The sequence below is a fragment of the Mus musculus genome, chromosome 18 (assembly GCF_000001635.26).
Source record: "Mus musculus strain C57BL/6J chromosome 18, GRCm38.p6 C57BL/6J".
NCBI classification, from domain to species: Eukaryota; Metazoa; Chordata; class Mammalia; order Rodentia; family Muridae; genus Mus; species Mus musculus.
The window spans coordinates 25135416-25160711 of NC_000084.6; the positions used below are offsets into that span (position 1 = coordinate 25135416).

Genomic DNA, 25296 nt, shown 5'->3' on the forward strand with positions numbered 1-25296 from the left:
AATCAGAGAAATAGCTGAGTTTCAGTTTATTTGGGAATAGCAGGATGTTGTGATCCTGAGTATGTGTGATTACACTACAGTACACTGCTAGGTGCATATGGAAGCTATGCAGAGGGAAGTTTTTAAAGACAAAAGAAATATGTAGGCTGCAGGGCCTTACTTTAGGGGGTGCTATCAGCTCATTAGTGGACAATGTCTGACAGGTGGATATCTTTGTTCAAGTGGCTAGTTATCTTCATATGACTACCTACTGTCCCTGTGGGCTAGTTGTCCTGGTGTGACCTAGGTAGCAAGCTGAAGCTGTGATGTGTGTGTGTGTGTGTGTGTGTGTGTGTGTGTGTGTGCAGAAATCAGAAGAGGCGTAAGATCCCCTGGAATAAAAAGTCCAGTCCTCTGTAAGAGAAGCCTAAGCCATCTCTCTAAGCCTTGTATTAGCAATTTTTAATTTTATGGCATTAAATTGCTCTCTAGGACCTTTGTGAATGTTAAAGAGCATAGTACCTTACCTGTGTCATTGCTAGTCTTTTAGGTCATTACCACTGACACTCTCTTGTGACTTTATCTTCCCGTAAGTGCTCGGAAGTGATGAAAGGCAAACATTATTTTGTTGAAGATACCTGATTTTGTTTTGAACCTTAAGGATTTATTTTAACAAGTAACTTACTCAAAAGGAATTGGGGGTGAAGGAGAATGCGCATGCACGGGGCTGGGGAAGGCTGGAGACCTGGGTTTTATTTTCTTCAAGGTTCATTGTTGAACACAATGTAGAGAAGATGAGCAGGGGTACAAACGGCAGCTTAGTTTCCCAGCTCTAAAGTGGCTTATAGATCCGTTATGGCCTTCAAAACAATCATTTATATCCACAGTCCCTTGAAATGGTGAAGTAGCAAACACTACTGTAATACATTGACTCAACATCTCTGGGGCCTCCGGTTCTAATCTCTGAAATGTACAATTCCTTTGTAAGGATTCCTTGCAGGTGTGAGAAGATCATCCTGTAGTGTCCGACATGCCTCAAATCCAATCATAAGTGTCCTTATAAAGGACAGTCAGAAGAGATTTGGAGAAAGAGAAGACGAAGTGAAAGCAACAGGACTGAAGTGATATGAACCCAAACAACAATCTGCAGGAGGAAGCAGGGACAGACTCTATAGGAGCCTCCCAAGTCCTGGCCCAGTGACAACTAGATTTTGGCTCTATAAAACTGACATTGAACTTCTGGCCTGCAGAAATACACACGGGTAAACTTATGTGTATTAAGCCATCAGGTCCTGAAAACACAGTAGAACAAACTATGCACTAAGGGCCAGGTTTGTAGGTAGCTCTGTGACAGGGCTGGGTGGTCAGTTGGGAAAATGAGAGCCTTGATCCTTCTCCTCAGGAGGTCTAACAGAAGCTGTGGGAGGCTGTCATCCAATTAAATTTCAGTTATCCCCCATTCTTTAGCTATTTCTAGTTTTGATTAGAAATCATTTTATCAGAGAGGTAACTACACCACAAAAGTACCAAATTGCTTCAGGAATGAAATGTCTTTGCGATTTTATAAGAAAGCTAATGGCTTTGAAATAGACAGTAAAGATAGGTGTTAAAATAATCAATTTTGTCAAAAAATCATCTGGTAAAGCAATTGGTTCTGTTGGTTAGGTAATTCATGGGGAGAAAATGGACTTTCTGAATGCTATTTTAAAAGCTGTTGCTTACTGAAAGCATCTCCATGTGTACTCCATTTGCATTATTTAATAGTTTTATAGCCCTTCCATAAATTTTCATTTTACATCTGAAGAAACAGCATCAATGGTGTTGAAGAACTTTTCCTAGATACAGGGTAAGAAGTTTCACATCCCACCATGTCTCACGAGTTACTTTTTGGTCTTTTAGAGCCTTATCAAGACAGTTATTGGTGGGATATCCAGTTAGGTAGTATCTGGGTACAACATAGTTTCTGGGTGCAGAAAAGACCAGTGGCATTCATGGCTTCATGTGTAACCTATTTCATTTTGATGGTTTTGTGACACAGACCGTAAGATGAGTGAAAGATATCCAGACTCTAAAATAAGGCAATTATTGTCTTCTCAATTTTTAAAGTTAAACATTTTCACAACTTTACTCATTCATTCTAATTTATTGCCCTAAAATATGACACATTTATTTGGGTTAATGCAGAATTGATTAGGATGGCTTTCTGGAGAAGCACAAAAAAATCACTGCTCACCTAGGGGAGTTGGAGCTTCACTGAGCTTTGAGTAGAGGCAGACTAGAGCTGAACCTCACAAGGAAAGGACAGGTATAAAGGCACAAGTGAGAACCCAACTGGTGTCTTGCAAGCAAAAAATGAACGACTTAAGAGATCACAGCTGCTAGCAGGAAGGTCATAATTAGCAACCGTAGGGTCACATTACAAAGGAAGGACAGGATAACTAACTCTATGCACTAAGTCATTTAGCAGCCACAACTCCATGAGTTCCAGGACAGCCAGGACTACACAGAAAAACCCTGTTTCAAAAAAAAAAAAACAAAAAAAAAAAAACAAAAAAGTTATACGTGCTTTACCCAATTACAAAGAAACTTTGTGGTTTGAAACCACTGAGATCTTAAGCTGAAAGTTTCAAACTCAGAAGTACTGTTAAATTGACTAAAAATCCAATGTTACGCATGATACTGTACATCTGTAATTAAAACGTTAGTGACAGGGTGTGTGTGTGTGTGTCAGGAAGCTATATAGGGTGTGTGAGCTATAGGTCAGCCTAAACTATATAGTGAGACCTTGTCTTAAAAAGAAAACCCTGACACCTGGAATTTTTCTTGGAAATTCTTATTTTGCAGATCAGAACTGGAATCCAATCATCTTATCCCCACATGATACCAGTGACTTTGGTGCACAATTCTAAGTCTAGGGATCACACCTTTAAGCATTCCTGGTCTAGGTTGTAAAGAACACAAGACTGTCTTTGAAAATGTTTTCTCAAAACATAAAGCGTATGAAACTAAGGCATTACGTTATTGTATCTGAAGGACAGTATGAACGTGTTCACATGCAATGTTGTCCAAAACACTTCTGTGACAAAAACCTTCCCCTTTCTGTGCTGTCCAATATGGACTCTACCATCAGGTGCATAGCTGAAGTGTGGTGAATGCAACTGAAGGTGTGCAATTTTCATTAACTGAGATGGTCACATAACTAGTCGATACTGATGCTTCATGAGTCAAACCATGGGTTTATTTGGGAGGGTGACCTCTCTAATTACTGCTAAGAAGTTAAGGATTGGGTACAGACATAAGAAAGCTCAGGTACATCTGAAAGTCTTCGTTGGCTTTGGAGATGAGGTTGTCACAACCTACAGAGGAAGGAACTCCTGAGGAGAATTCAGTGTGATCGTCCCAGCCCCTAGCTAATGACAGTGGAAACAAAGGCCTAAGGCTTTGGTCTCTCAGGAGAATGCCGCTGCCACAGGGCCATCTGTGTCTGGATATTACTGAGGTGATAGAATGCTTATTTTCGGACAGGATTTCCAGAGCCTGTGGTAGGCTTAGAGGTAGGAGGAGGTAAGGGCCCAGGCCCTTTCTGACCACTGGCAGGTGGTACAGGCCCTTTCTTTTTTGGGATTAAAATCTTGTTCTTGCTCTTGAACACTTTGCTGGGGTCTAGCTTGTTCACAAAGTTGTCGGACTCTTCTGTGAGCAGGCTTGTGTTGTAGGTGATGGGTTTGTACATACTGAACCATTGCTGTAAGGCACAAATAGAGTCTCAGTTGGAAGGAGAAATGGGGGAGAGCAGGCGACAGTACAGACATTACAAATTAACTATCACTAACCTACATTTTTTTTCAGTGTCAACTGGTAAAGTACATGCGATTATTTCAAAATTGAAAATGCTGTAAAATATAAAACATTTTTGGTCCAGTACATTTCAGTGATGTAATATTGAACTTATACACATTTTTATGAAAAACTGCCTTGAAAATTTATGAGCACTGGAACAGTAAGTGGTGAGGGATGCCATCAACCCTTGGTCAAGCACATAAGGTGCTTTTTAAGGCCTTTAAAATAAAGGTACTATGAGAACTAAGGAGCCAAGTATACTTATTGGTGCCTTAGAACTAGTGAGCCTGCCAAGGACACTGTCCTGCTTGCCATCAATGCACACGGTGCCCAGTATGGGTATTGCAACAGAGGTCCGTGCAGAACTTTCCTATGGGAAGCGGTGTGCTGGTACTCTATACCTGCAGTGATTTGGTTTTGTTTTTGTTTTTGTTTTTTTAATAATTATAGCTATTGGGGAAAGGGGCTGCCACATATTTTGCCATGATTTGATCAAAACCAGTTCACACCACATTACATGGAAGCTGTAATTATGAAAATCTGTGAGAACAATGAGGCCAGCTAGTATAGATACAGTGGGAGTTTTTGATGACTAAGTGCTATAAGAAATCACTGTGATTTTTCTTTAAACCACACCAGTTCGCTCTGGTCTAAAGTTCTGGCCAGCGCTTGGCATTTTCAAGGCACGTTCTATAAATCTCTGAAATGATGCCCAAATCTGTAACATATAGAAGACAGCTCTATGGGTACTCCGCAATGGAGCACTAAGGCAAAACCAAGAGTGCAGAATTGCTATATCTGTGTTAGTAAAAATATAAAAAGAAACATGCTACCAATGCCTCACATGGACTGAGTATCTCAGGTACATACACACTACACTGACAACTATGCCGGGCCATGGGGATGCATACCTGGAGACTTGTCAATCTTTCTAAGTGTGTGTACTGTCAATCCAAATAATGACTGACTAGGCCCAAGCCCTCAGTAACATTTTAATTAAAAACAACACTCCAGTTGATCCTGATTACTTAATTAAATCTAAATCATGTGAGGCTATTAGCAAACACTGGAGTCACTTAGTCCTGCTTATTGAAAATATTGGTTCTACCCCTTGATCTATTTAAAGCAGATGGGGAATTCGGAAGGTAACCATTTCCACAGAATAGTCTTGGTACATATCAGATTCTGAGATGGCAGGGTTCTCTCCTTACCTTGGCCTGTGGGCTAATGCCATAGCTGGTAAAGGCATACTGCCACTGGGGCAGGCCCAGGTGGGTGATGAGCAGGCGGTAATAGGCGGTAAAGGTATCCGTGAGAAAGTGCCAGTATAATGCTCTGTCCAGGAACCATATCTCAGTGTCATGAGCTAACCCTAAAACAGCACAAGAAGTTAGACAGTTAATGCATTTTCCCTTTTAAATACAATGTCAATATACATTGATAGTTAAGAGAAACTTCATAGTAGAGAGGGTTGAAAACATAACACTTCCCTCTTAGGCTTCTAGTCCTGCTCTGTTCTAGCTGCTCCTACCTGTTTATTTGATACTCAGAGATCAGCCCGTGGATATACCTGCTTGCTTTGGCCCTGTGGCAGCTCATTAAGGCTATCTTAGCAGATTCTTCTGTTCTCTGCGGACTGAGCACTCCGTCTTCTTTTTTGATGGAAAGAAACCTTGAATGGATCAGTCTTTTAAAAAGAGGTCTCTTAATAAAAAGTGCTATGGAAAACAAAACCAAACCAAAAACCAAGGTAAAAGAGTCTATACCAGTGGCTCTCAACCTTCCTACTGCCACAACCCTTTACAGTTCCTCAGGTTGTGGTGACCTCCAGCCATAAAATTATTTTTGTTGCTACTTCTTAACTAATTCTGCTACTGTTATGAATAGTAATATAAATATTTGTGTTTTCTGATGTTCTTAGGTGACCCCAGTGAATGGGTTATTCAACCCACAGGCGTATATCACCTCACCCCTACAATCCTGCTCCTTGATAGGCTATCCTAGGTCAGCTGACCCAGGCACTATTAGGCCAGTTCCTATCTTAAGCCTGTTTATGAATTACCTGTAGCCCATTGTGGATCATCAGCTTTCTAGATAACTCTAACATTTTCCCCATTCTCTTCCTTTCCAAAACTACCAGCCCATTCTCATTTGTATGTTGCCATCCTATTAATTGTTCTGAGGCTGAGTGTGTCTCGGGGAGCTTTTCATTCAGTGACGGCTGACAGGCAAGCTCAGGAAGAACACATCTATACTGTAGGATCATACTTTGGAAATGATCTTTACCAGGTTTCCCATTTTTGTAGACGAGGCAAACTTTCCCATTCCCATTGCATGAATCCAGCTCAAATATTGCACTGCGACAGTCAAAGTGAGGCTTCTCTAGCTGGTGGTCTTCATTTCCTGTAAACCCAGAAATCAACAGTAATGTTCAAACTCAGCACTACTCATACACCTTTACAAAGATGGAAAAATGGTGAAGAATTCTATGTTCTGAATGCTCTGGGTTTCTTTCACTGATGGATCAGGCCTTCTTATCACCAATAGAAACTGAGAGACAATCTGGTGGAAGATGGCATAAGGAAAAATCACTGGACTTCCTGGGAATGGAGCCATATAAAGGCAGAGCACTGTGAATGTTAGGATGCGGATGGGAGTGTCTTCCTTTTCCTAGGTCACTGTATAAGAAGAGAATATCAAGTACACCTCATTCTTAATTTCTGCACAGTAATCCCATGGGGAAGCCCTAGTCAGGTGGTATAACTGACCCATTACTTCTAGTGGTTGCTTCACGGCCTATGGGAGTGGATGAATCATAACTTGTTCCACCCCCATTCATAGATATTTACCTTATCACCCTCTGATGATAGTACCAAAATGTGTCTCACTTCTGGATTTGTTCTAATTCATCTATTTTCCCCCATTAAAAACTATTTTACTGCCTGGTAATCTTTGATTGGATGCCAGAAATTGTTAACCTTGTACTACTGAGTGCTAAATGTTTTCTATAAATATTCTTGAGCTTTGAAACAGTCAAATTACTGGGATACAAATACTTTGGCCTTACTTTTAAGGATTTCTCAGGCAGAAGCTGGGTCTGGTGGTATGTGGGGCAAGTGGACCGTGCCACCAGACAGAAGAGCTGGTAAGGTTGAAGCAGGTTCAAAAACCCCTGGGAATCTCAGACTTGAGAACGGCAGGTGTGGAATCAGCTCCACCTGTCCTGGACCACGTATCCATGACACCCCACTGAGAAGACCATGACAACCAGTCATATAGCATAAAAATCTGAAGTTCTCTATGCTAATTAAGTATCTAGATGGGCCCAGAGTGTTTGAGTGGTCTTCCAAGTCTGCAATCTCAGTCTTCAGTTCCGCCCTAAAGGCTCTTTTATTCCATCAATACAAGCACACCATTTTCAAGTCTGTATTTGAATACTCTGGGGAGGCCCTAAGAGTGTTCAGCCAATGAGCTTTCTGAAAAAGGTAGTTAATCCCTGGTTCTCCCTGAGTAAGATGTCTGCATTCACATCTGCCATAATAGCAGTTTGGACAAGCAAGGACCATGTCCATTAAGGATCACTGCAAGGTGGAGACGGGGAGGGCTTCACTGTAAAAAGCTGAACCTAAATCTCTTGCTGGTTCTTTTTCAGGAAAACACAGGCTAGGCCCCCTATCACAGACTGCATTGTGCCTCCTCTGAGTGGCTTGTGGAAGGCACTCCAGCACCCCAGAAGCTATAATACTAACACTTGGGAGGTGGAGACATGAGGATTAGGAGTTCAGGGTCACCCTCAGCTACATAACAAGTTCACGAACAGTCTGGGTTACATGGGAGCCTGCTAGAAAGGAGAAATGAAGTTAGGTGGGATCAGTGGGGCTGTACTATGACCAGAAGCATAGGATTAGTGTTTGAATGCTCTCCCATGTCTGCATTATAGTTCCTCCCTGAAGCTTGGTGTTTATTCCATCAACACAAGCATACCATTTTCAAGTCTGTACTCAAACACTTTGGGGACAAGCTTTTGATCTTTTCATGTTACTTATAATTTAGGTTGGTTCTTGTTCATGGGGTTGAGTTTCTTCAGGTGCCTACATATTTTTTTTTTTTTTTTTAGTAATATTTACTTTCTGAAAACTTACAAAAAACAATCCAAGGCCTTGGGTAATAACAACTTAAAAAAAAAATTTAAAGGCCTTTTTAGGCTACAATTCATCTACCATATCACTTATATTAAATATAGAATTCTTAGCTTTTAGTATATTTTACAAAGTTATGCTATCATTACCATAAATAATTTTATATTATTTCTGGAGAGAATTTTTGTTTGTATCTGCCAAGATACTGAGATTAAAGCTCAGTGCTTCCCTCCCTTCCTCATTGCTGTGTCCCAGCACCCAAACCAGGTGGACACCCCCTGCTCAACAATAGGCAATGCTTGACAGAGAGCAGGTAAGCTGCCTGTGGACCTCCCTCCCTATTACCTTAGACCCAATTCTCAGGGTTGCCCAAGCTCTACAACAAAGCACCAGCTATAGCTTCCACTCACCCATGTTCGTGCTCCTGGGAAATCCCTCAGACCATTTCCCCTCGCCCCACCCTTCACCCCCACCCCCCCATTCTCCAAGCCACTAAACCCAGCAAGCATCTTCCATGAACACACTGAGCAGGTCATTATAAATGGCACCACTCAGCCAACACATTCTCTGAAAATCCAGGAAGGAAACAGAAACCAAGGAACAAAGCTCCCATCTAATCAAAACAAATCTAGAAGTCAGCACCTAGATTTATCATCACCCCTAGATGCATAAAAACACAATAGCCCAGCTATCCCACCACAGCAGGTCCAACAGAGCTGAAGCAAAAGCAAAAGACCTTAAAAGCAACTATATGAAGGTGATAGAGGTCTTTAAAGAGTAATTAATAAATCCCTTAAAGAAAGCCAGGAAATCACAAACAATTGAAGGAAACAAATAAAACTGTTGCAAACCTAGAAATGGAATAGAAACAATAAAAAAGACACAAACTGAGGGAATCCTGGAAATGAAACACTTAGGGATGCAAACAGGAACTACAGAATTTTACAAAGTTATCCATCATTATTACCATCGATACACCAATACAAGAGAATGCAAGAAATGGAAGAGAGAATCTCAGGTATTGAAGATATGACAGAAGAAACAAATACACTGTTCAAACAGAAACTGACCGAAAACATCCAGGAAATTTGGGGAACTATGAAGAAAACAAACCTATTCCTATAATAGAATAAAGGAAGGAGAAGAATACCAGCTCAAAGGCCCAGAAAATATTTTCAACAAAATCACAGGAGAAAAATTTCCTAACCTAAAGGAGATGGCTATAAAGGTATATGAAGCATACAAAACACTAGAAAGACTGGACCAGAAAGGAAAGTCCCCTTATCACATAAAAATTAAAACAAAGACTATTAAAAGCTTCAAAGGAAAAAGACCAAGTAACATATAAAGGCAGACCTATTAGAATTATATCAGATTTCTCAATGGAAACACTAAAAGTGCTTGGACAGATGTGCTGCAGACTCTTAAGAGACTGCAAATGCCAGCTCAGATTACAATACTCAACAAAACTTTCAATTACCATAAATGAAGAAAACAAGATATTTTACCATAAAGTTAAATTTAAACAGTATCTATCTATAAATCCAGCCAGATGAAAGGTGTGGGGGGAAAATCCCACTAAGGAGATTACTTCCTGTGTTTTCAAGTATATTTAGTTAATTCCATAGAAAAACAAAAAAGGAAAGCATGTACAAAACCACACACATATCTCAACAACAAAAAATAGCAGGAATTAACAGCCATTGTTCATTGATATCCAGTATGAATGGCTAAAAACCCCACTAAAAAGACATAATGTAGATACAAAAATAGGACCCAACCTTCTGCTGCATACAAGAAACACACTTCAACATCAAAGAGAGACATTGTATCATTGTAAAGGGTTGGAAAAAGATATTCTAAGCAAAGGAATCTAAGAAGCAAGGTAGTGTAGCCATTTTAATATTTATCAAAATAGACTTCAAACCAAAATTAAGCAAAAGAGATGGGGAAGGGCACTATATATTCTTCAAAGGAAAAGTCCACCAAGGAGACATTTTAATTCTTAGCATCTATACCCCAAACATAAGGGCAGCTACCTCTATTTAAAAACAAAACAAAGCAAAGCACAAATCCCACTACTATAGTTTAAATGACATATTGATCCTCATGGACTGATAGTGGAGAGACTTCAATATTCAACTCTTACCTATAGATAGGTCATCCAGACAACAACTAAATATAAACCAAATATACCTAACAGATATTTAGAGAACATTTCACTCAAACACAAAAGAATATACCGCCTGCTCAGCATCTCATGGAACTTTTCTTCAAAACCGACCACAAGATAAGTCTCAATAGGTACAAGAGAACTGATAGCAATATCCCCCTACTCCCTATCAGACAGCCATGGATTAAAAATGGATATCAGAAAGGGATCTGCAACCCTATAGGTGGAACAACATTATGAACTAACCAGTACCCCGGAGCTCTTGACTCTAGCTGCATATGTATCAAAAGATGGCCTAGTCGGCCATCACTGGAAAGAGAGGCCCATTGGACACGGAAACTTTATATGCCCCAGTATAGGGGAATGCCAGGGCCAAAAAGGGGGAGTGGGTGGGTAGGGGAGTGGGGGTGGGTGGGTATGGGGGACTTTTGGTATAGCATTGGAAATGTAAATGAGCTAAATACCTAATAAAAAATGGAAAAAAAATGGATATCAGTAAAAATAGAAAAAAAAAAAAACAGAAACAAAGCTCATAAATGCATGGAAACTGTGCAACAACTTCTGGTCAAGACAGAAATAAAGCAATCAAAGACTTTTTAGAATTGAATTAAAGTGTATCTACAACATAGCCAAACTGATGGGACACATAAAAGCACCACTAAGAGGAAAAAAATTGAAGATATGTCAATTAGCAACCTAACAACATACATGAAAGCTCCAGAACAAAAAGAAGTGAGCACACCCAAGAGGAGTAGATGGCAAGAAATTATCAAAGACTGAATTATTGAGGCTGAAGTCAATAGGAACAAAAGAGAATATAAATCAATAAAACAAAGAGTTCTTTGAGAAAATCAACAAGATAGATAAACCCTTATCCAAGCTAACTAAAAGACAGAAAATAGCCAAAGTAATAAAATTGGAAATGGAAAGAGGGTCATAACAACAGACACTAGGAAATCCAGAGAACCATAAGGACACTTTAAAAACCTCCATTCTACCAAATTGGAAAATCTAAAATAAATGGATAACTTTTTCAACAGATACCACTTTAATCAAGATCAGATAAACAGTTTAAATGGACCTATAACTCTAAAACATAGTGATTTGTCTCCCAACCAAAAAAAAGCCTAGAGCCCGATGGTTTTAGTGCAGATTTTTAACAGACTTTCACAAAAGAGTTAACACCAATACTCCTCAAATTATTCCACAAAATAGAAACAGGAGAAACAATGTCCAGTTCATTTTACAAGGCCACAGTTACCCTGAATCCAAACCACATAAAGATTCAACAAAGAAAATTACAGACCAATTTCCCTTATTAACATAGATGCAAAAATAATAAAACACTTGCAAACAGAATCCAAGAACACATGAAAAACACATCTACCATAATAATTTAGGCTTCATCCTAGAGATAGAAGGATGGTTCAACATATGAAAAATCAGTAAATGTAATCCACCATAAACAAGCTGAAAGGAAAACCAAACCAAACCAAACCAAATCAAAACACATGATCATCTCATAAGATGATGAAAAAGTCTTTGACAAAATGCAACACCCCTTCATGTCCTGGAGATAACTTCAACTCCAGGAGAAGTCCTGGAGAGCGTAGGGAAACAAGAGATATACCTAAATATAATAAAGGCAGTTTACAGCAAACCCATGGCCAGTACAAAATTATGGAGACTCAAAACAATTCCACAAAAATCAGAAATAAGACAAGGCTGTCCACTCTCTCCACATCTATTCAATATAGTACTTGGAGTTTTAGCTAATGCAATAAGACAACTGAAGGAGATCAAGGGGATACAAGTTGGAAAGTAAGAAGTCAAAATATTGGTATTTACACATGATCTGATAGTATATACAAGTATTCCTGAAAATTCCACTGGGAAGTCCTACAGTGGATAAACACTTACAGCAAAGTGGTTGGATACAAAATTAACTAAAACACTTAGTAGCTCTTCTATGTATAAAAGACAAATGGAGCAAGGAAGAAATCAGGGAAACAACACCCTTCACAATAGCCTCAAATAATATAAAGTATCTTGGGGTAACTGTAACCAAGCAATAGAAAGACTTGTATGATAATAACTTTAAGTCTTTGAAGAAGAGAAATTAAAGAAGATTGAAAGATCTCTTTATATAGATAGGTAGAATTAACATAGTAAAAATGGGCATCATACCAGAAGCAATGTACAAATTCAGTGCAATCCCCACTGAAGTTCCAACACAATTCCTTACAGACCTTGAGAGGACAACCCTCAACTTTATAAGGAAAACCAAGCCAAGCCAAGCCAAGCCAAACCAAACCAAACTACCCAATATAGCTAAAATGACCCTGAACAATGAAAGAACTGCCTAAGGTATCACCATCCCTGATTTCAAGTTGTATTATAGAGCAATAGTTAATAAAAACTGCATGATATTGGCATAGAGACATGTTAATCAATGGAATTGAATTGTAGACCCAGACATAAAATCATACACCTATAAACATCAGTTAGGTATTTTTTGCTTTGTTTTGTTTTTGTTTTTTTCGAGACAGGGTTTCTCTGTGTAGCCCTGGCTGTCCTGGAACTCACTCTGTAGACCTGGCTGGCCTCACACTCAGAAATCCACCTGCCTCTGCCTCCCAAGTGCTGGGATTAAAGGCGTGTGCCACCACCGCCAGCTGGTGTTTTTAAAGGAATTATTTATTTTATGTGTATGAGTACATTGCAGCTGTCTTTAGACATACCAGAAGAGGGCATCAGATCCTATTATAGATGGTTGTGAGCCACCACGTGGTTGCTGGGAATAGAACTCAGGACCTCTGGAAGAGCAGTCAATGCTCTTAACCACTCAGCCATCTCTCCAGCCCAAGGTGGGTTTTTTGGTTTTGTTTTTAACTAACAAAAGAAAACAAACAAACAAACACACAAAAAACAAAACAAAAATCCAGAAAGAATTTCCAATAAATGGTGCTGGTCAAACTGGATGTCTGTATGTAGAAGAATGGAAATACAGCCATATTTATCACCCTGCATAAAAATCAGGTTCAAATGGATCAAAGACCTTAGCATAAAACCAGACACACTGAACCTGATAGAAGAGAAAGTGAGGAACTGCCTCAAACAAATTGGCATAGGAGACAAACTTTCTGAACAGAACACCAATAGCACAGGCACTAAAATCAACAATGAATAAATGGGACCTCATGAAACCAAAAAGCATTTATAAGACAAAAGACACCATCAATCAGACAGAGCCAGCCTATGAAATGGGAAAAGATTGTTACCAACCCTCCATCTGACAGAAGTCTAAATTTACAAAATATATAAAGGACTTACAAAATTAGATATCAAAAAATCAGATAGTACAATTAAAAATGGGATACAGACATGACCCTGGAATTTCCTTCATGAAATTTTCTTTTGTTTTCTCTTCTGCTTCTATCTGACTTCCTATGGATGAGAAGGGTTAGTTTAACGGAGCATAGGGTTAATGATACAGCATGTTCCTATAATTTCCAGTAGTATAAAATGAGACAAGAGGGTAATTTCTAACCCAAAGGGAGGTTTTACCTTCTTGAGTATCGTCCTCTAGGTCTGCCAGAGTTGGTGCATTAGGAAGTGAGTACACAGAAGACTGGATGAGCTGAGTCAGTTTTGAAATGCCGTTAATCACCATGCTTCCCAGTGGAATAATGTGCTCTACAGACAAAAAGAATGGCAAAGTAATAGCTTAGACCATGGTGCCCAAAGCGGTTTTGCTTGAATACCCAATAAGCCCACCAAGAATGGCTTCATGGCCGAGGAGCCGGATAGAAGGCGCACAGAGCAACATCACTCATTATATACCTCAGACCACTAGCCTTTCATGTAAACAGAGGAACTGGGTGCCAAGGATGATGGAAAGGATAGTTCTAGCTATGCTTATAATGGTGCTATTGAAGAAAAGATTTTAAAAGGATATTCAAAGGGCTAGAAAATTCAGAGTTAGTAACTAAAGAGTAAATAACTTAAAACACATTATCACTTTTCCCTTCTATTAGCCAGAACTATAGTTTCTAAGAAAATAATGGTTTTGCTTATGTAACAGACCCTTTCTCTCTTTATTATAAGCCGTCATGATGGAAAAATCTCTCCCCTTCTGTTAATCACTTTCCCTTACTTGATAGAAAGTACTTCTTGTGTAATCGATCTGGTCTTTTGTGAATATGGTCTAACTAAAGAATAGCACACACATGTTGCCTTATACTATATAGACTACTACTGATAAAGGATGCCAGATAAAGGGTGACACACAAATACTTAGAAATCTAAAAGGGATAGAATGAGTGAAGGCATTTAGACCATGGAATATTAGGAAAGATCACTAAAGTAAATATCAAAGGTTACCTCTGCTCCCTTTAAAAACATTATTCTTTAATTAATGCATATGTGCACCTGAGTGTTTGCTATGTGTGTTGGTGTTCTTACAAGCTAGAAGAGTCACTGGATCCCCTGGAGTTGCCTAGGTGATGGGGGAACCAAACTCCTCTGCAATAGCAGGAAATGCTGATAACCACGCAGCCATCTCTTTAACTCCATTTCCCTTTCTGTCACTGCATTAAGCCATTTAGTAATGGGGATAAAAAGACCAGGATGGACAAATTAGGTAGCAGAAGATATTACAGCTATGAACAAGGTTTTTAGGCTACTCAATAGAATGATTTTCGTAAAAACTAATATCAGATATTCATCAATAAACTATAAAAAGTGCCTCTGACTAGGTATAGGAGACTAACAGGAAGTTCTAGAAATTATAAAAAAAGGCAACTTAGATGTGCTAGCAGGAGGCAGATCCATGGAAGGGAGAGGTCTGCTGTGTAGCCTTTTTGTGCAACAGAAATCATTCCTCCTTATGTGGGATGTGGCTGGAAGTGAAAATGAAAAACAACTCCTGAGGTCAGGCCTGGTAGGTCTGTGCGAGCAAGAACATGCTGGGCTCCAGAGGCTAGTTCAGGACTTCCTAGCCTATCAACTTTTTGAAGAGTTCTCATATGCGTGTGTAGTACCACTTCTCATGTTCACATGCTGTCTGAATCCCTGGCAATTAACAAGCTGACAAGCTGGGCCTCTGCAACTGCAATGCAAATGTTTAGGCATAGAACAGACACATGGCTTAGATAAAAGCCCGCAACTAAGGTGTTTGGTGACATAGGGCCAGGTGTAAAGAAAGAAGCTCTAGTTTGAGCATTAGAGCCTTGAAGTTGCACAATGGTGAGAATGAGGTTGAGCTTGGAAGAGTTGGTCAGCCGTTTCAGGAAAGCTAAGAGGTAGTGTTTGCGGGTCCCAAGGAGGAGTTCGAGTTCTCAGGTGCTTCATGTTTGAGTTGCTTGGCTTCTCTCTGTGGTGACTAATGATTTCCTCTAACAGGAAGTCTCTAAATTGGGCTTCTAGATCAGGACAAACCAGAGTCAAACAGGGTGAGAGTTGGTAAAGCACTGATGGCAGCAATTGGCTTTGGTGGGGGAGGGGCGGGGAATCACAGCTTCTGGATTTGACACTTGACACTCACAAAAACAGTATAAAAGAAAAGCTATTACAATTCTAAGGCCCTTCAACATTGCCTCCTCTAACCACTCCAACAGGAAACTGTTCTCCAGAATCAAGGAGGCTGACTTACCATCTAGCTTCACACTCCAGGTCATGTGAAAACCATTGGTCATCAAGTAGAAGTTTCTCACATCCTCAGGCATCACACAATTGTTTTTCTAGAACCACAAATTGCTTGGTGTTAGGTCAGGGCTTATAGAGAAAATGAAGGCTATTATCTCAGAGCTCTGCATACAATGTTAACCATCTTCTCTAGGAAGATTGATAATTACCTACAAAATTACTAGAGAGGTATTGGGCCTAGCAAGTGGTTGCTAGTTTGTGTGTGTCCAGATAAAACCTAGTTGCAGCAGAAGATCTAGCATTCTGGAGATGTCAATACCATGGGATGACCACCAAGAACAGCAGCAGCAGTGAAGCGATACTAGCTGAGCCTAGAAGGCAATCTGTGTGCTACAGAGAACAGAGCTATGGAAGTGACCCAAGCCATTGGGAGGAGTCCAGAAGATCATGAGTGGATCCCAGGCATAGGTTGGTTGGAGTTTGATTTTGTTTTGACTTGATTATGACTGTGATTTTCCGTCTCGAAGTAAGAAAGTATTTTATTGGAACCCACAGTTAAAAGACTTTGGATTTTAAAGAGATTAGATATTTTAAAGGGTCTAAACTTTTCATGTGTTTGAATTTGTAAAGACTGTGGGACTTAAGTTATTTATGGGTTTTTTCCTTATTTATTTATTTTATTTTTTAAAAAATATTTTTTATTAGGTATTTTCATTTACATTTCCAATGCTATCCCAAAAGTCCCCCATACCCTCTCCCCCCTCTTCCCTACCCACCCACTCCCACTTTTTGGCCCTGGCGTTCCCCTGTATTGGGGCATATAAAGTTATTTATTTATTTATTTATTTATTTATTTATTTATTTATTTATTTTCTTCATTCATTTTACAGCCTGACTGCAGCCCTCTTCCCAGTCCCACCCTTACAAACCCCCTATCCCTGCTTCCTCTATTCCTCAGAGAAAAGAAGGCCTCCTCATGGCCATGGTACATCAAGGCACAGTGGGACTAAAGGCATCCTTTCTCACTGAGACCAGAGAAGGCAGCCCAGGTATGAGAAAGGGATCCAAAGGCAGGCAACAGAGAGAGACACAGACCCTGCTCTAACTGTTAGGAGACCCATATAAAGAACAAGTTGCACATCTGCTACATCTGTGTAGGGGGCCTAGATCTAGCTCATGCATGCTCTTTCATTGGTGGCTCAATCTGTGAGCTCCCATGGGCCCAGGTTAGTTTACTATGTAGGTCTTCCTGTGGTATTCTTGATCCCTCCAGCTCCGTCAATCCTTCCTCCCACTTTTCCACGAGACTTCCAGAGTTCTGCCTGCTGTTTGTATCTGTCTCCATCAGCTGCTGGATGAAGGCTCTCAGAAGAGAGTTCTTGGGGATGAATAAGAAAGCAAGGGCCATGGCTTAATAGTGACATGTTTATGTGCCAAGTTGACAAGGGGTCAATTGTACTGGCTGGATTTGTGTGCCAACTTGACACAAGCTAGAGTCATTCCAAGAAAGAAGCCCCAGTTAGGGAAATGCCTCCATGAGATACAGCTATAGGGCATTTTCTCAATTAGTGATCAAAGCGGGGGCCGGGGATGCAGCTCATTGTGGCTGTGCCATCCCTGGGCTGGTAGTCCTGAGTTCTATAAGAAAACAGCCTTAGCAAGCCATGCAAAGCAAGTACATAAGCTCCTATCTCTAGGTTGCAGCCTTGCTTGAGTTCTTGTCCTGACTTTCTTAATGACAGACTATGATCTGGAAGTGTAAGCCAAATAACAGCCCCCTCCCTGAAAGATGATATACAAAAGTATTTCTTATGGGAAAAACAAAACAAAACAAAACAAAAGAAACAAACAAACACCTTACTCAAACAGTCGTGCAGAAAACAAAGGGATAGCTTAGTGTTTTCTCAGGCAGTAATAGGATCAAGACTTAAATACTAACTCACTTACATCTATATACAGATCTGACTAGTCTTTAATCAACTCAAATCCCTGAAATGTAGAAAGAGGTAAGTTCTTTAGATTTTTTCTAGAACCTTCTCCAGTAACTTCTGACATGGTTGCAGAGGTTAAAAGACAATATAGTAGCAACTATCCAAGCTTTAGGCTTATGGATCCATCTAAGATATAATAGCAACCACTGTGTACATCATTGACTTTGGGTCATACTGTCAGTTTTAAGTACCAAGTGTGGTGTTCTGCAGCAAGACAGTTTGGGTTCATAGTCCAACTCTGCCATTAGCCGAGTGATCTTGGGTACTGTCATTTAAACTGCTAATCTGAGATCAAAAATAAACTTTAAGATGAAATTTACAAAACCCTAGAGGTGAAGAAGGTTCAACTTGACAGGGAAAAAAGATATGAGAAGTTACTTTTAATCCCGCCCCCGCCCATTGCTGAGTCCTCTGGAGCATGCTCAGCTGCCCTGTGCAGCCTGCTATCCCCCAGACCTCTATTTCCCAGTCAGCTCTCCACCTGCCTCCCTCAATCTGCTTTCCAAGTTGTCCCCAGGGACACATGCAACTGCTGGGAGACTGGTACTGCCCCCTGAGTGGGACTCATGGCTCTAGCTGCATATTAGCAGAGGATAGCCTAGTCGGTCATTAGTGGGAGGAGAGGCCCTTGGTCCTGTGAAAGTTCTATGCTCCAGTATAGGGGAATGCCAGGGCCAGGAAGCAGGAGTGGTTGGGTTGGGGAGGGGGGGGGGTTAGAGGGGATTTTCGGAGGGGAAACTAGGAAAGGGGATAACATTTGATATGTAAATAAAGAAAAAATCTAATAATCTAATAAAAATGTAAAATAAAACAAAAATAAAAACAACAACAACAAAAAAGCTATTCTGTAAAAAATATTAGTAGGAACACGTAACAAAAACAAAACAAAACTGCCCACCTGAAAAAGTGACACAAAAAGTATAAATCAAAACAAAGTAGAACAAAAAAAAATACCTTCAAGAAAAAAATATTTTAGGAATAGATCCTAATGAGAAAAAGTTCACTGCTTAAGAAGTCAATTGCTCGAAAAACAAAACAAAAAAAAGGCAACTGCAAGCTTTTAAAGGAAAATTTATAAGATACAAGATATGAATTAAAGGAATAACAATTATAAACAGACAAAAAAAAAAAAACAAAACTCTGAAGTTAAAGAGCTAAGTTAGACACTAAGAATCTCACCAGTGGAATAGATCAAGCAGGAGGAAGATTTCCAAGCTTGAATATGAATACAGATCTCTGAAACAATCCCAAGCAAGATTAACAAGTGAAAACAGCCTTTGATATTTCTAAGGTGATATATCAAGAGTACAAACTATTGTATAATGGGTATTCATAAAGAGGGAGAAGCACAGAAAAATATGCAAGGAAATAATTACTGAAAATAATTGGCAATTGGAAAAAACGCCAAATCTTGTCTAGAAGTTCAAAGTCTTGCAGTTACTGATATGCCAGTCTAGGAAGCTCAAAGGCCCTAATGTGGCAGCTCTCAACCTTCCTAATGTTGTGGCCCTTTAATACAGTTTCCCAACCACAAAACTATTTTCATTGCTACTATATATCTGTAATTTTACTACTGTTAGGAACTATTTGAAGATAGAGGCTTGCCAAAGGGGTTATGGCCCACAGTTTGAGAACCTCTGCCCTAATCGATTCCAACAAGAAAAAAAATTAAAAGATCATGACATAAGCAAACTATCAAAATTAGAAGAAAATAATTTTAAGAAAAGAAACATGATCATTTTTACTGGTCTACAGATGTACCCAGATTAGTTAGGCATAAATCAGAGTATGTATGTCAGTGTTTCTAGACAGAACTAATTGAGACAGGAGATCCATCCTACAAGTCAAGGGCAGTATGCCATGTAATGAGGTCCTATAAGGGAGAAAGGAGAAAGACCACTAGCACAGGAAGTTCTTTTTTTCTATTTCCTGGTCACCATGCTATAAGTTGCTCTGTTTGCTATACCTTCCCTGCCATGATTCATTTAGACCTCCAAATCTGTAAGACTAACTTAATTTTGTTTTCCCCATCTCAAACTAAAATAAAACCAGAAGGATCCTAACATCAGATTTCTTTGGAAGCCATACAGATGAGATAAGAATGGTATATGCTCAGGGTTCTGGAAAAAGGAAAGAAAAGAAGCAAGCAAGCAGACAACCAAAAATACTGCACAGAGTCAAGATAGCTTTTAAACATTAAGAATTATTAAATCTAAGACAAGTAGAACCTGAGGGACTCATCACCACAAGACTACAAAAGATGCTTTGTACTAGAAGTGAAAGGAGGATGCGGTAGTTGTATTGACAACTCACAATACAGAAGACCTGCGAAGAGAATCTCAATGAGGGCTGTGTGGATTATACTACCTATGAGCACAGTTACAGGGGACTGTCTTAACTGCTTATGATAACTCATGTGCTTACGGTGACTAGCATCATTTACTAGGCAGGGGTAAGTAGTGTGTAAGTCTAGACAGGGAACTGAGCACAACTCAGCACGCACACATTTATTTCTCTCTGGTCTTGACCGAGGAGATGATTACATGCTTCAAGTTTTGGCTTTGGCTTCCATGCAATGAGAAATGTGAACTAAAGTAAACCATTTCTCTAAGTTGTTTTAGTCAGGGTATTCTACCAGAGCGGTAGAATAGAAACTAGGAGAATTAACAACCACTTTCATGAAAACACATAGAAGTTACAGAAAAACAAACCAAAACCCAAAACCAAAACCAACTCCCCCAAACCAATCAAATACCACCACCACAAAAATCCAAGAGAGAGAATGAATGAGAATAAATTATCATGAAGAGTAGATAATCGAGCTATAGAATGGGCAACAGGAGAAGATAAAAAGTCACAGGCTCTAGAAAATTGGCAGGAAAAAAAATTAACAAAATGGTAATCATGTCTTTGTCAGCAATAACCTTAAATATAAAGGATTAGGGTTCCCTAACTAAAAGATACAGATTGGTTGAATGGAGAGCAAAACATGAACCCAAAACCCAATGATATGCTGCTAGAAACTCACTTCACTAGACAGATCACAGAATCTGAGAGTGCAAGTATAGAAGGTTTATGTGCTACGGTTTGGGTCTTGGCTGTCTCCCACAGGCTTATGGATTAGAGACTTCGGGAAGTGGTGGACCTTTTATAAGGTGGGACCTAGTTGGAAGTCTTAGATCAGTGGGAACATGTCCTTAGGGGGGACAGTGGATTCGAGCCTCTACCTTTCTGCTCTCTGACTCCCAGGTGCTAGGAAAGAAACAGCTTTCTTCACTACATACTCCAGCAATGGTATACCACCTTACAAAGTCCCAAAAGCAAATACCAAGAAACTACAGCTTGAAATCTCTAAAACTATGAGTCAAAATAAACATTTTGTCTTTCCAAATGATTTCTCCCAGGTGTTATTATAGTAATGGAAAACAGATCACCATAACATGCAGAAACAAATCAAAAGTGAGTAGGAGTAGCTACACTTGTATCAGGTAAAGTAGACTTTAAGTCAGAAACCATAAAAAGAGATGGTGATTATAGAAATGAAACTGGGCCAACTAAACAGGAGGAAGTAATAATTATAAATATATATGTATAATATATGTGACAAAGTATTTAATAAAGACATCTAATCTAACAAAGGAACAGACTCTCAACCAACAGCAGTCAGGTACTGTTTTATCAATAGATAACTTTTAATGGTGAGCAAGTCAATCATATAAATCAATAGAAACCAGACCTTATAGACATAATATACATTTACAGTCCATTTCAACCCAAAGCTGCAGAAACCACCCTTCTTACTATCACATGAAATACTCTATATGAAAAGTATGATAAGCTATAAAGCACATCTCATGAAATTCAAAGAAAATTCTGACTACAATGGAATAAAAGTAGAAGTCAGTAGGAGGAACTTAAAATGTATCAGCTAAACAACATTCTTTCCAGGGAACAATGATTCAATGAAGAAGTCTAAAAGAAATGCAGACACTTCTTAAAACAAGGATAAAGTAAAAATTTAAACATGCTAATAACCAAGCTTACAAGGTATAACAAAAGCAGTACTAAGAGAAGTTATACCAGTCAGTGCCCCCCAACCCAAAAAGCAAAAACGCAAATATATACCCTAATATTACAGCCAAGAAACTAGAAAGTCAAGCACAAACAAGAAATGCTTAGAGGAAATTTATACACAACCAAAAAATTTGAATGTTTTGCTTTGCTTTATTTAGATTTCAAAGAGATTAGCAAGCCCCTAGAGGAAAGCTGCCAACATACTGAAGAGAGAGGAACTGAAGCATTAAGTAGAAGAGTAGGAGTGTGGGGAGCTGAAGGGGATTGTTACTTGTTATGTGCTAAAATGCTTACAGTAGACTCACTGCAGAGTATGTGAAAGACACATCTGCAAGACAACTTACAATCTATGGTCATACTCTAGAGTAAGGCTCAAAAGAAAAGTGATCTTTGCCAAACTCTGAGCTGTAGTTCAATTATCAGCACACTGCACTGGAGAGTAACCAATCAACAACTGGCAGGGACTCTGTAACCATGCAATGTCACCAAGATGCTTAATAACAATGTAACTCTCCTGACACTGAGATGTTGTAAAAAATTAAGAGGCAGAGTCTTTCATTAGATCTGAATTATGAAAAGTTCTGTTAATAAAAAGCATTAAGTCTGATTAACCACCAGAGGACAACTAGTTAGAATCAGCCACAGATCTGGCTAGTGGTTTCCCACAACACTTACCATTTTCTGTCTAACTCGGCATCTTTTTCTTCCATGGTTGGGCTTGTAATTTCTGTGGTGTGTGTGTGTGTGTGTGTGTGTGTGTGTGTGTGTGTGTGTGTATGTGTGTGTGTGTACAGGATCACAGTTTATAACACCCACTGCTTCCATAGCTTACCATAAGAGACACTTTGCTGGGAAAGTGGAATGGAACAAAAGGCAGCTGTTACCTGACATAATCGTAAGTTTCTTGTCCTAATCATTTCTTCCCAGGGGCATTTAAGTTAACTTTTCTGTGTTGGGAGATGAAAATTCCACACACAAACACTTACCTGTTCCCATGAAGAAATCATATGACGCTCAGCAGGCAGCTTTTCTATTATGCTCACCTCGGTCACACCTGGGGAAGATTCTAGAAGTAAAACAGAGTACAAAGTTGTAATAGACTTGCTTACATTGTGTGTTTTATGTTGATTAAGTGTTGATGACTGCTCTATGGCTAGCCAATCCTTCTGATGAGTGTTTACATCCCCCATGAGCAAAGGAAAGGACTGGCCGAGCCCCCAATCCCAGTACCATAACTTGGGAAGACATGGCATAACCCTAAGGAAGACCACCACCAGAACCTCTACAATCTTCTACATTTATCTAGTTGAACAAAGTACAGAGATTCTAAACTTTCAGTGATTGCACACTGGCCTTCTTAGTAAATATCCAAGTATTTAGTTCTTACAGTTAAAAAGAATGAGGAATAGCACCACTTTAACTTTCTATAAGAAATAAGACTTATCCAGTGGCCTAGTCGGCCATCACTGGAAAGAGAGGCCCATTGGACACGCAAACTTTATATGCCCCAGTACAGGGGAACGCCAGGGCCAAAAAGGGGGAGTGGGTGGGTAGAGGAGTGGGGGTGGGTGGGTATGGGGGACTTTTGGTATAGCATTGGAAATGTAAATGAGCTAAATACCTAATAAAAAATGGAAAAAAAATAAAAAAAAAATAAGACTTATCCAGGAGTGGTGGTGCATTGCTTTAACCCAGTACTCAAGAATCAGAGAAAAGCAGGGAGAGATCAGTGAGACAGAGGCCAATATGGTCCACAAGGCAAGTTCCAGGACAGACAGGACTACAAAGAAAGACTCTGTCTCAAAAAACCAGAAAACAACAACCAAAAGAAAGACTTGATTTCTAACATTTTTTTTTCTAAATATCTCCTGAACATATCATTCTATTTGGCAGAGTTCAGGATTTAAAAACTAATCTAAGCTAGGTATTGGCACCAACCTCTATTGGAAGTATTTGCCAGACTGAGGGAGTTGGATGTACCAGAAGTAGAGGCTACACTATGTTAGTGAGTTCCAGGAAAGCTTAGGCTGTGTATCAAACAGTGCCCAAATAAATGCAAGACTGGAGTTGGGGAAAGGACACAGTAAGAGGATCCATAAAACAAAGGAAACCAAAACAAAACACTGCCAGCCAACTAACAGAAAGATAAAAAGAAATGATTCAATCCTTACCACTTTCACAGTGCCATGTTAACATCCTTAATTTCATACTGTAGGCATCTAGAATTCTGAGTCCATGCTTGTGTTTATACATAATTTTTTTCAAGTTCTACCTCCACCACAAAACCACTTTATTCTTGCTAGCAGTGATCTCTAGTTTTCATGACACCATATCCTATGCAATGTAAGGTAAATGCTACATGTTTACATTTTGAGCTGTATACTGATTTTTTAATATGGAATCTAAGCATAATATCAACAAAACTTTAATGAGTTTTTGATGTGCACATATATGTGTGTATGCTATGCATGTGAATGTGCATGTAAGCTCAAGGTTGACTTTAAAAGTCTTCCTGCATTCTTTTAATACAAGTTTATGTGGATGACTGATCTTGTTATTGTGTCAGGGCCCTTTCTATGGATCATGAGATTTTCTCCAAGTTGTCAGAAAACTCAAATCTTGAAATGCAGGAACCGATCAATGTAGGAACTAAGAATTCAGAACTTGACCAGTTGTAATCTTTACGTAGTCAGTAGATACATGAAAAGAGATGAGTCTTCACTTTCCTCTGACTTCAGTAAGACAAAATACTACTACTTTTGCTGAAGAAGCAAAAATTGAAGTGTTTTTGAAAAGCTAAAACTTACTATAGAATTACACACACACACACACGTTTTACTTTTAATGTTTTAAGATACTAAAAGTATGTTGCTAAAACTGAAGAATATAGGTGAGTCTTTCTACATCTTTGGAAGTTAGGAGGGAAGATGCTGTCTATTCCTTTGGTGGCAGTTGTATAGTGATGTATTTCAGCTATCTATGGGGAGTCTGGTGTCTAAGGTTGCAAGAAGGACACACAATTACCCACTGTTTGCACTCCATGTAGTCACTAGTCTAAAGTTGGGTGGTATCAATTCCTTCCTTCTTTGCATGCTCACACCACTTCTTCCTGCAAGGTAGTCTTTCCACCTTCTTGAATTTATAGAGTCGGTTTTTCTACTGCCCCAACCAATAAAACCAATAAAGACAAGCTATGCCAGTTTTACACTTAAACTTTAAGACAACAGAAAGTTTTCCTTTTCCTTTCTTTGAATCCAGAGCCACCATACAATAAATCCAAGCCATTGTTCTGATAACAGAAGCAAAAAAGAACATTGAGGGTGGGCAAAGGAACACTGCTCTCTGCCCTTGTTCCCATGGAACTAAGCAGATCGTGGTGGAACACCCTGCTTTCCTCCTCCTTAGGGGCCTCCTCAGACCCCCCTCTGAGCTCATCCCTAAGCCTAAGTGTGAG

General features: G+C 39.4%; 1 protein-coding gene across 5 annotated transcripts in view; it reads right to left on the reverse strand.

Moving 5' to 3' along the window:
- Positions 1–25296, reverse strand: part of Tpgs2 (tubulin polyglutamylase complex subunit 2) — a 41711-nt gene that overhangs the window by 8193 nt on the left and 8222 nt on the right. For 2 of the 5 annotated variants that reach the window (NM_001004361.2, NM_001142697.1), the window contains exons 2-7: positions 22829–22908; positions 15785–15872; positions 13699–13827; positions 6106–6222; positions 5031–5191; positions 622–3724 (exon numbers count right to left, since the gene is read on the reverse strand). In NM_001004361.2, coding sequence (NP_001004361.2) covers positions 3491–3724; positions 5031–5191; positions 6106–6222; positions 13699–13827; positions 15785–15872; positions 22829–22908 — 809 coding nt within the window. In that variant the 3' untranslated portion in view covers positions 622–3490. Of the gene's footprint in view, positions 1–621; positions 3725–5030; positions 5192–6105; positions 6223–12872; positions 13579–13698; positions 13828–15784; positions 15873–22828; positions 22909–25296 lie in introns of those variants that run through there. The other 3 variants (XR_003952537.1, NM_001142698.1, XM_006526156.4) reach the window with 3 other exon arrangements.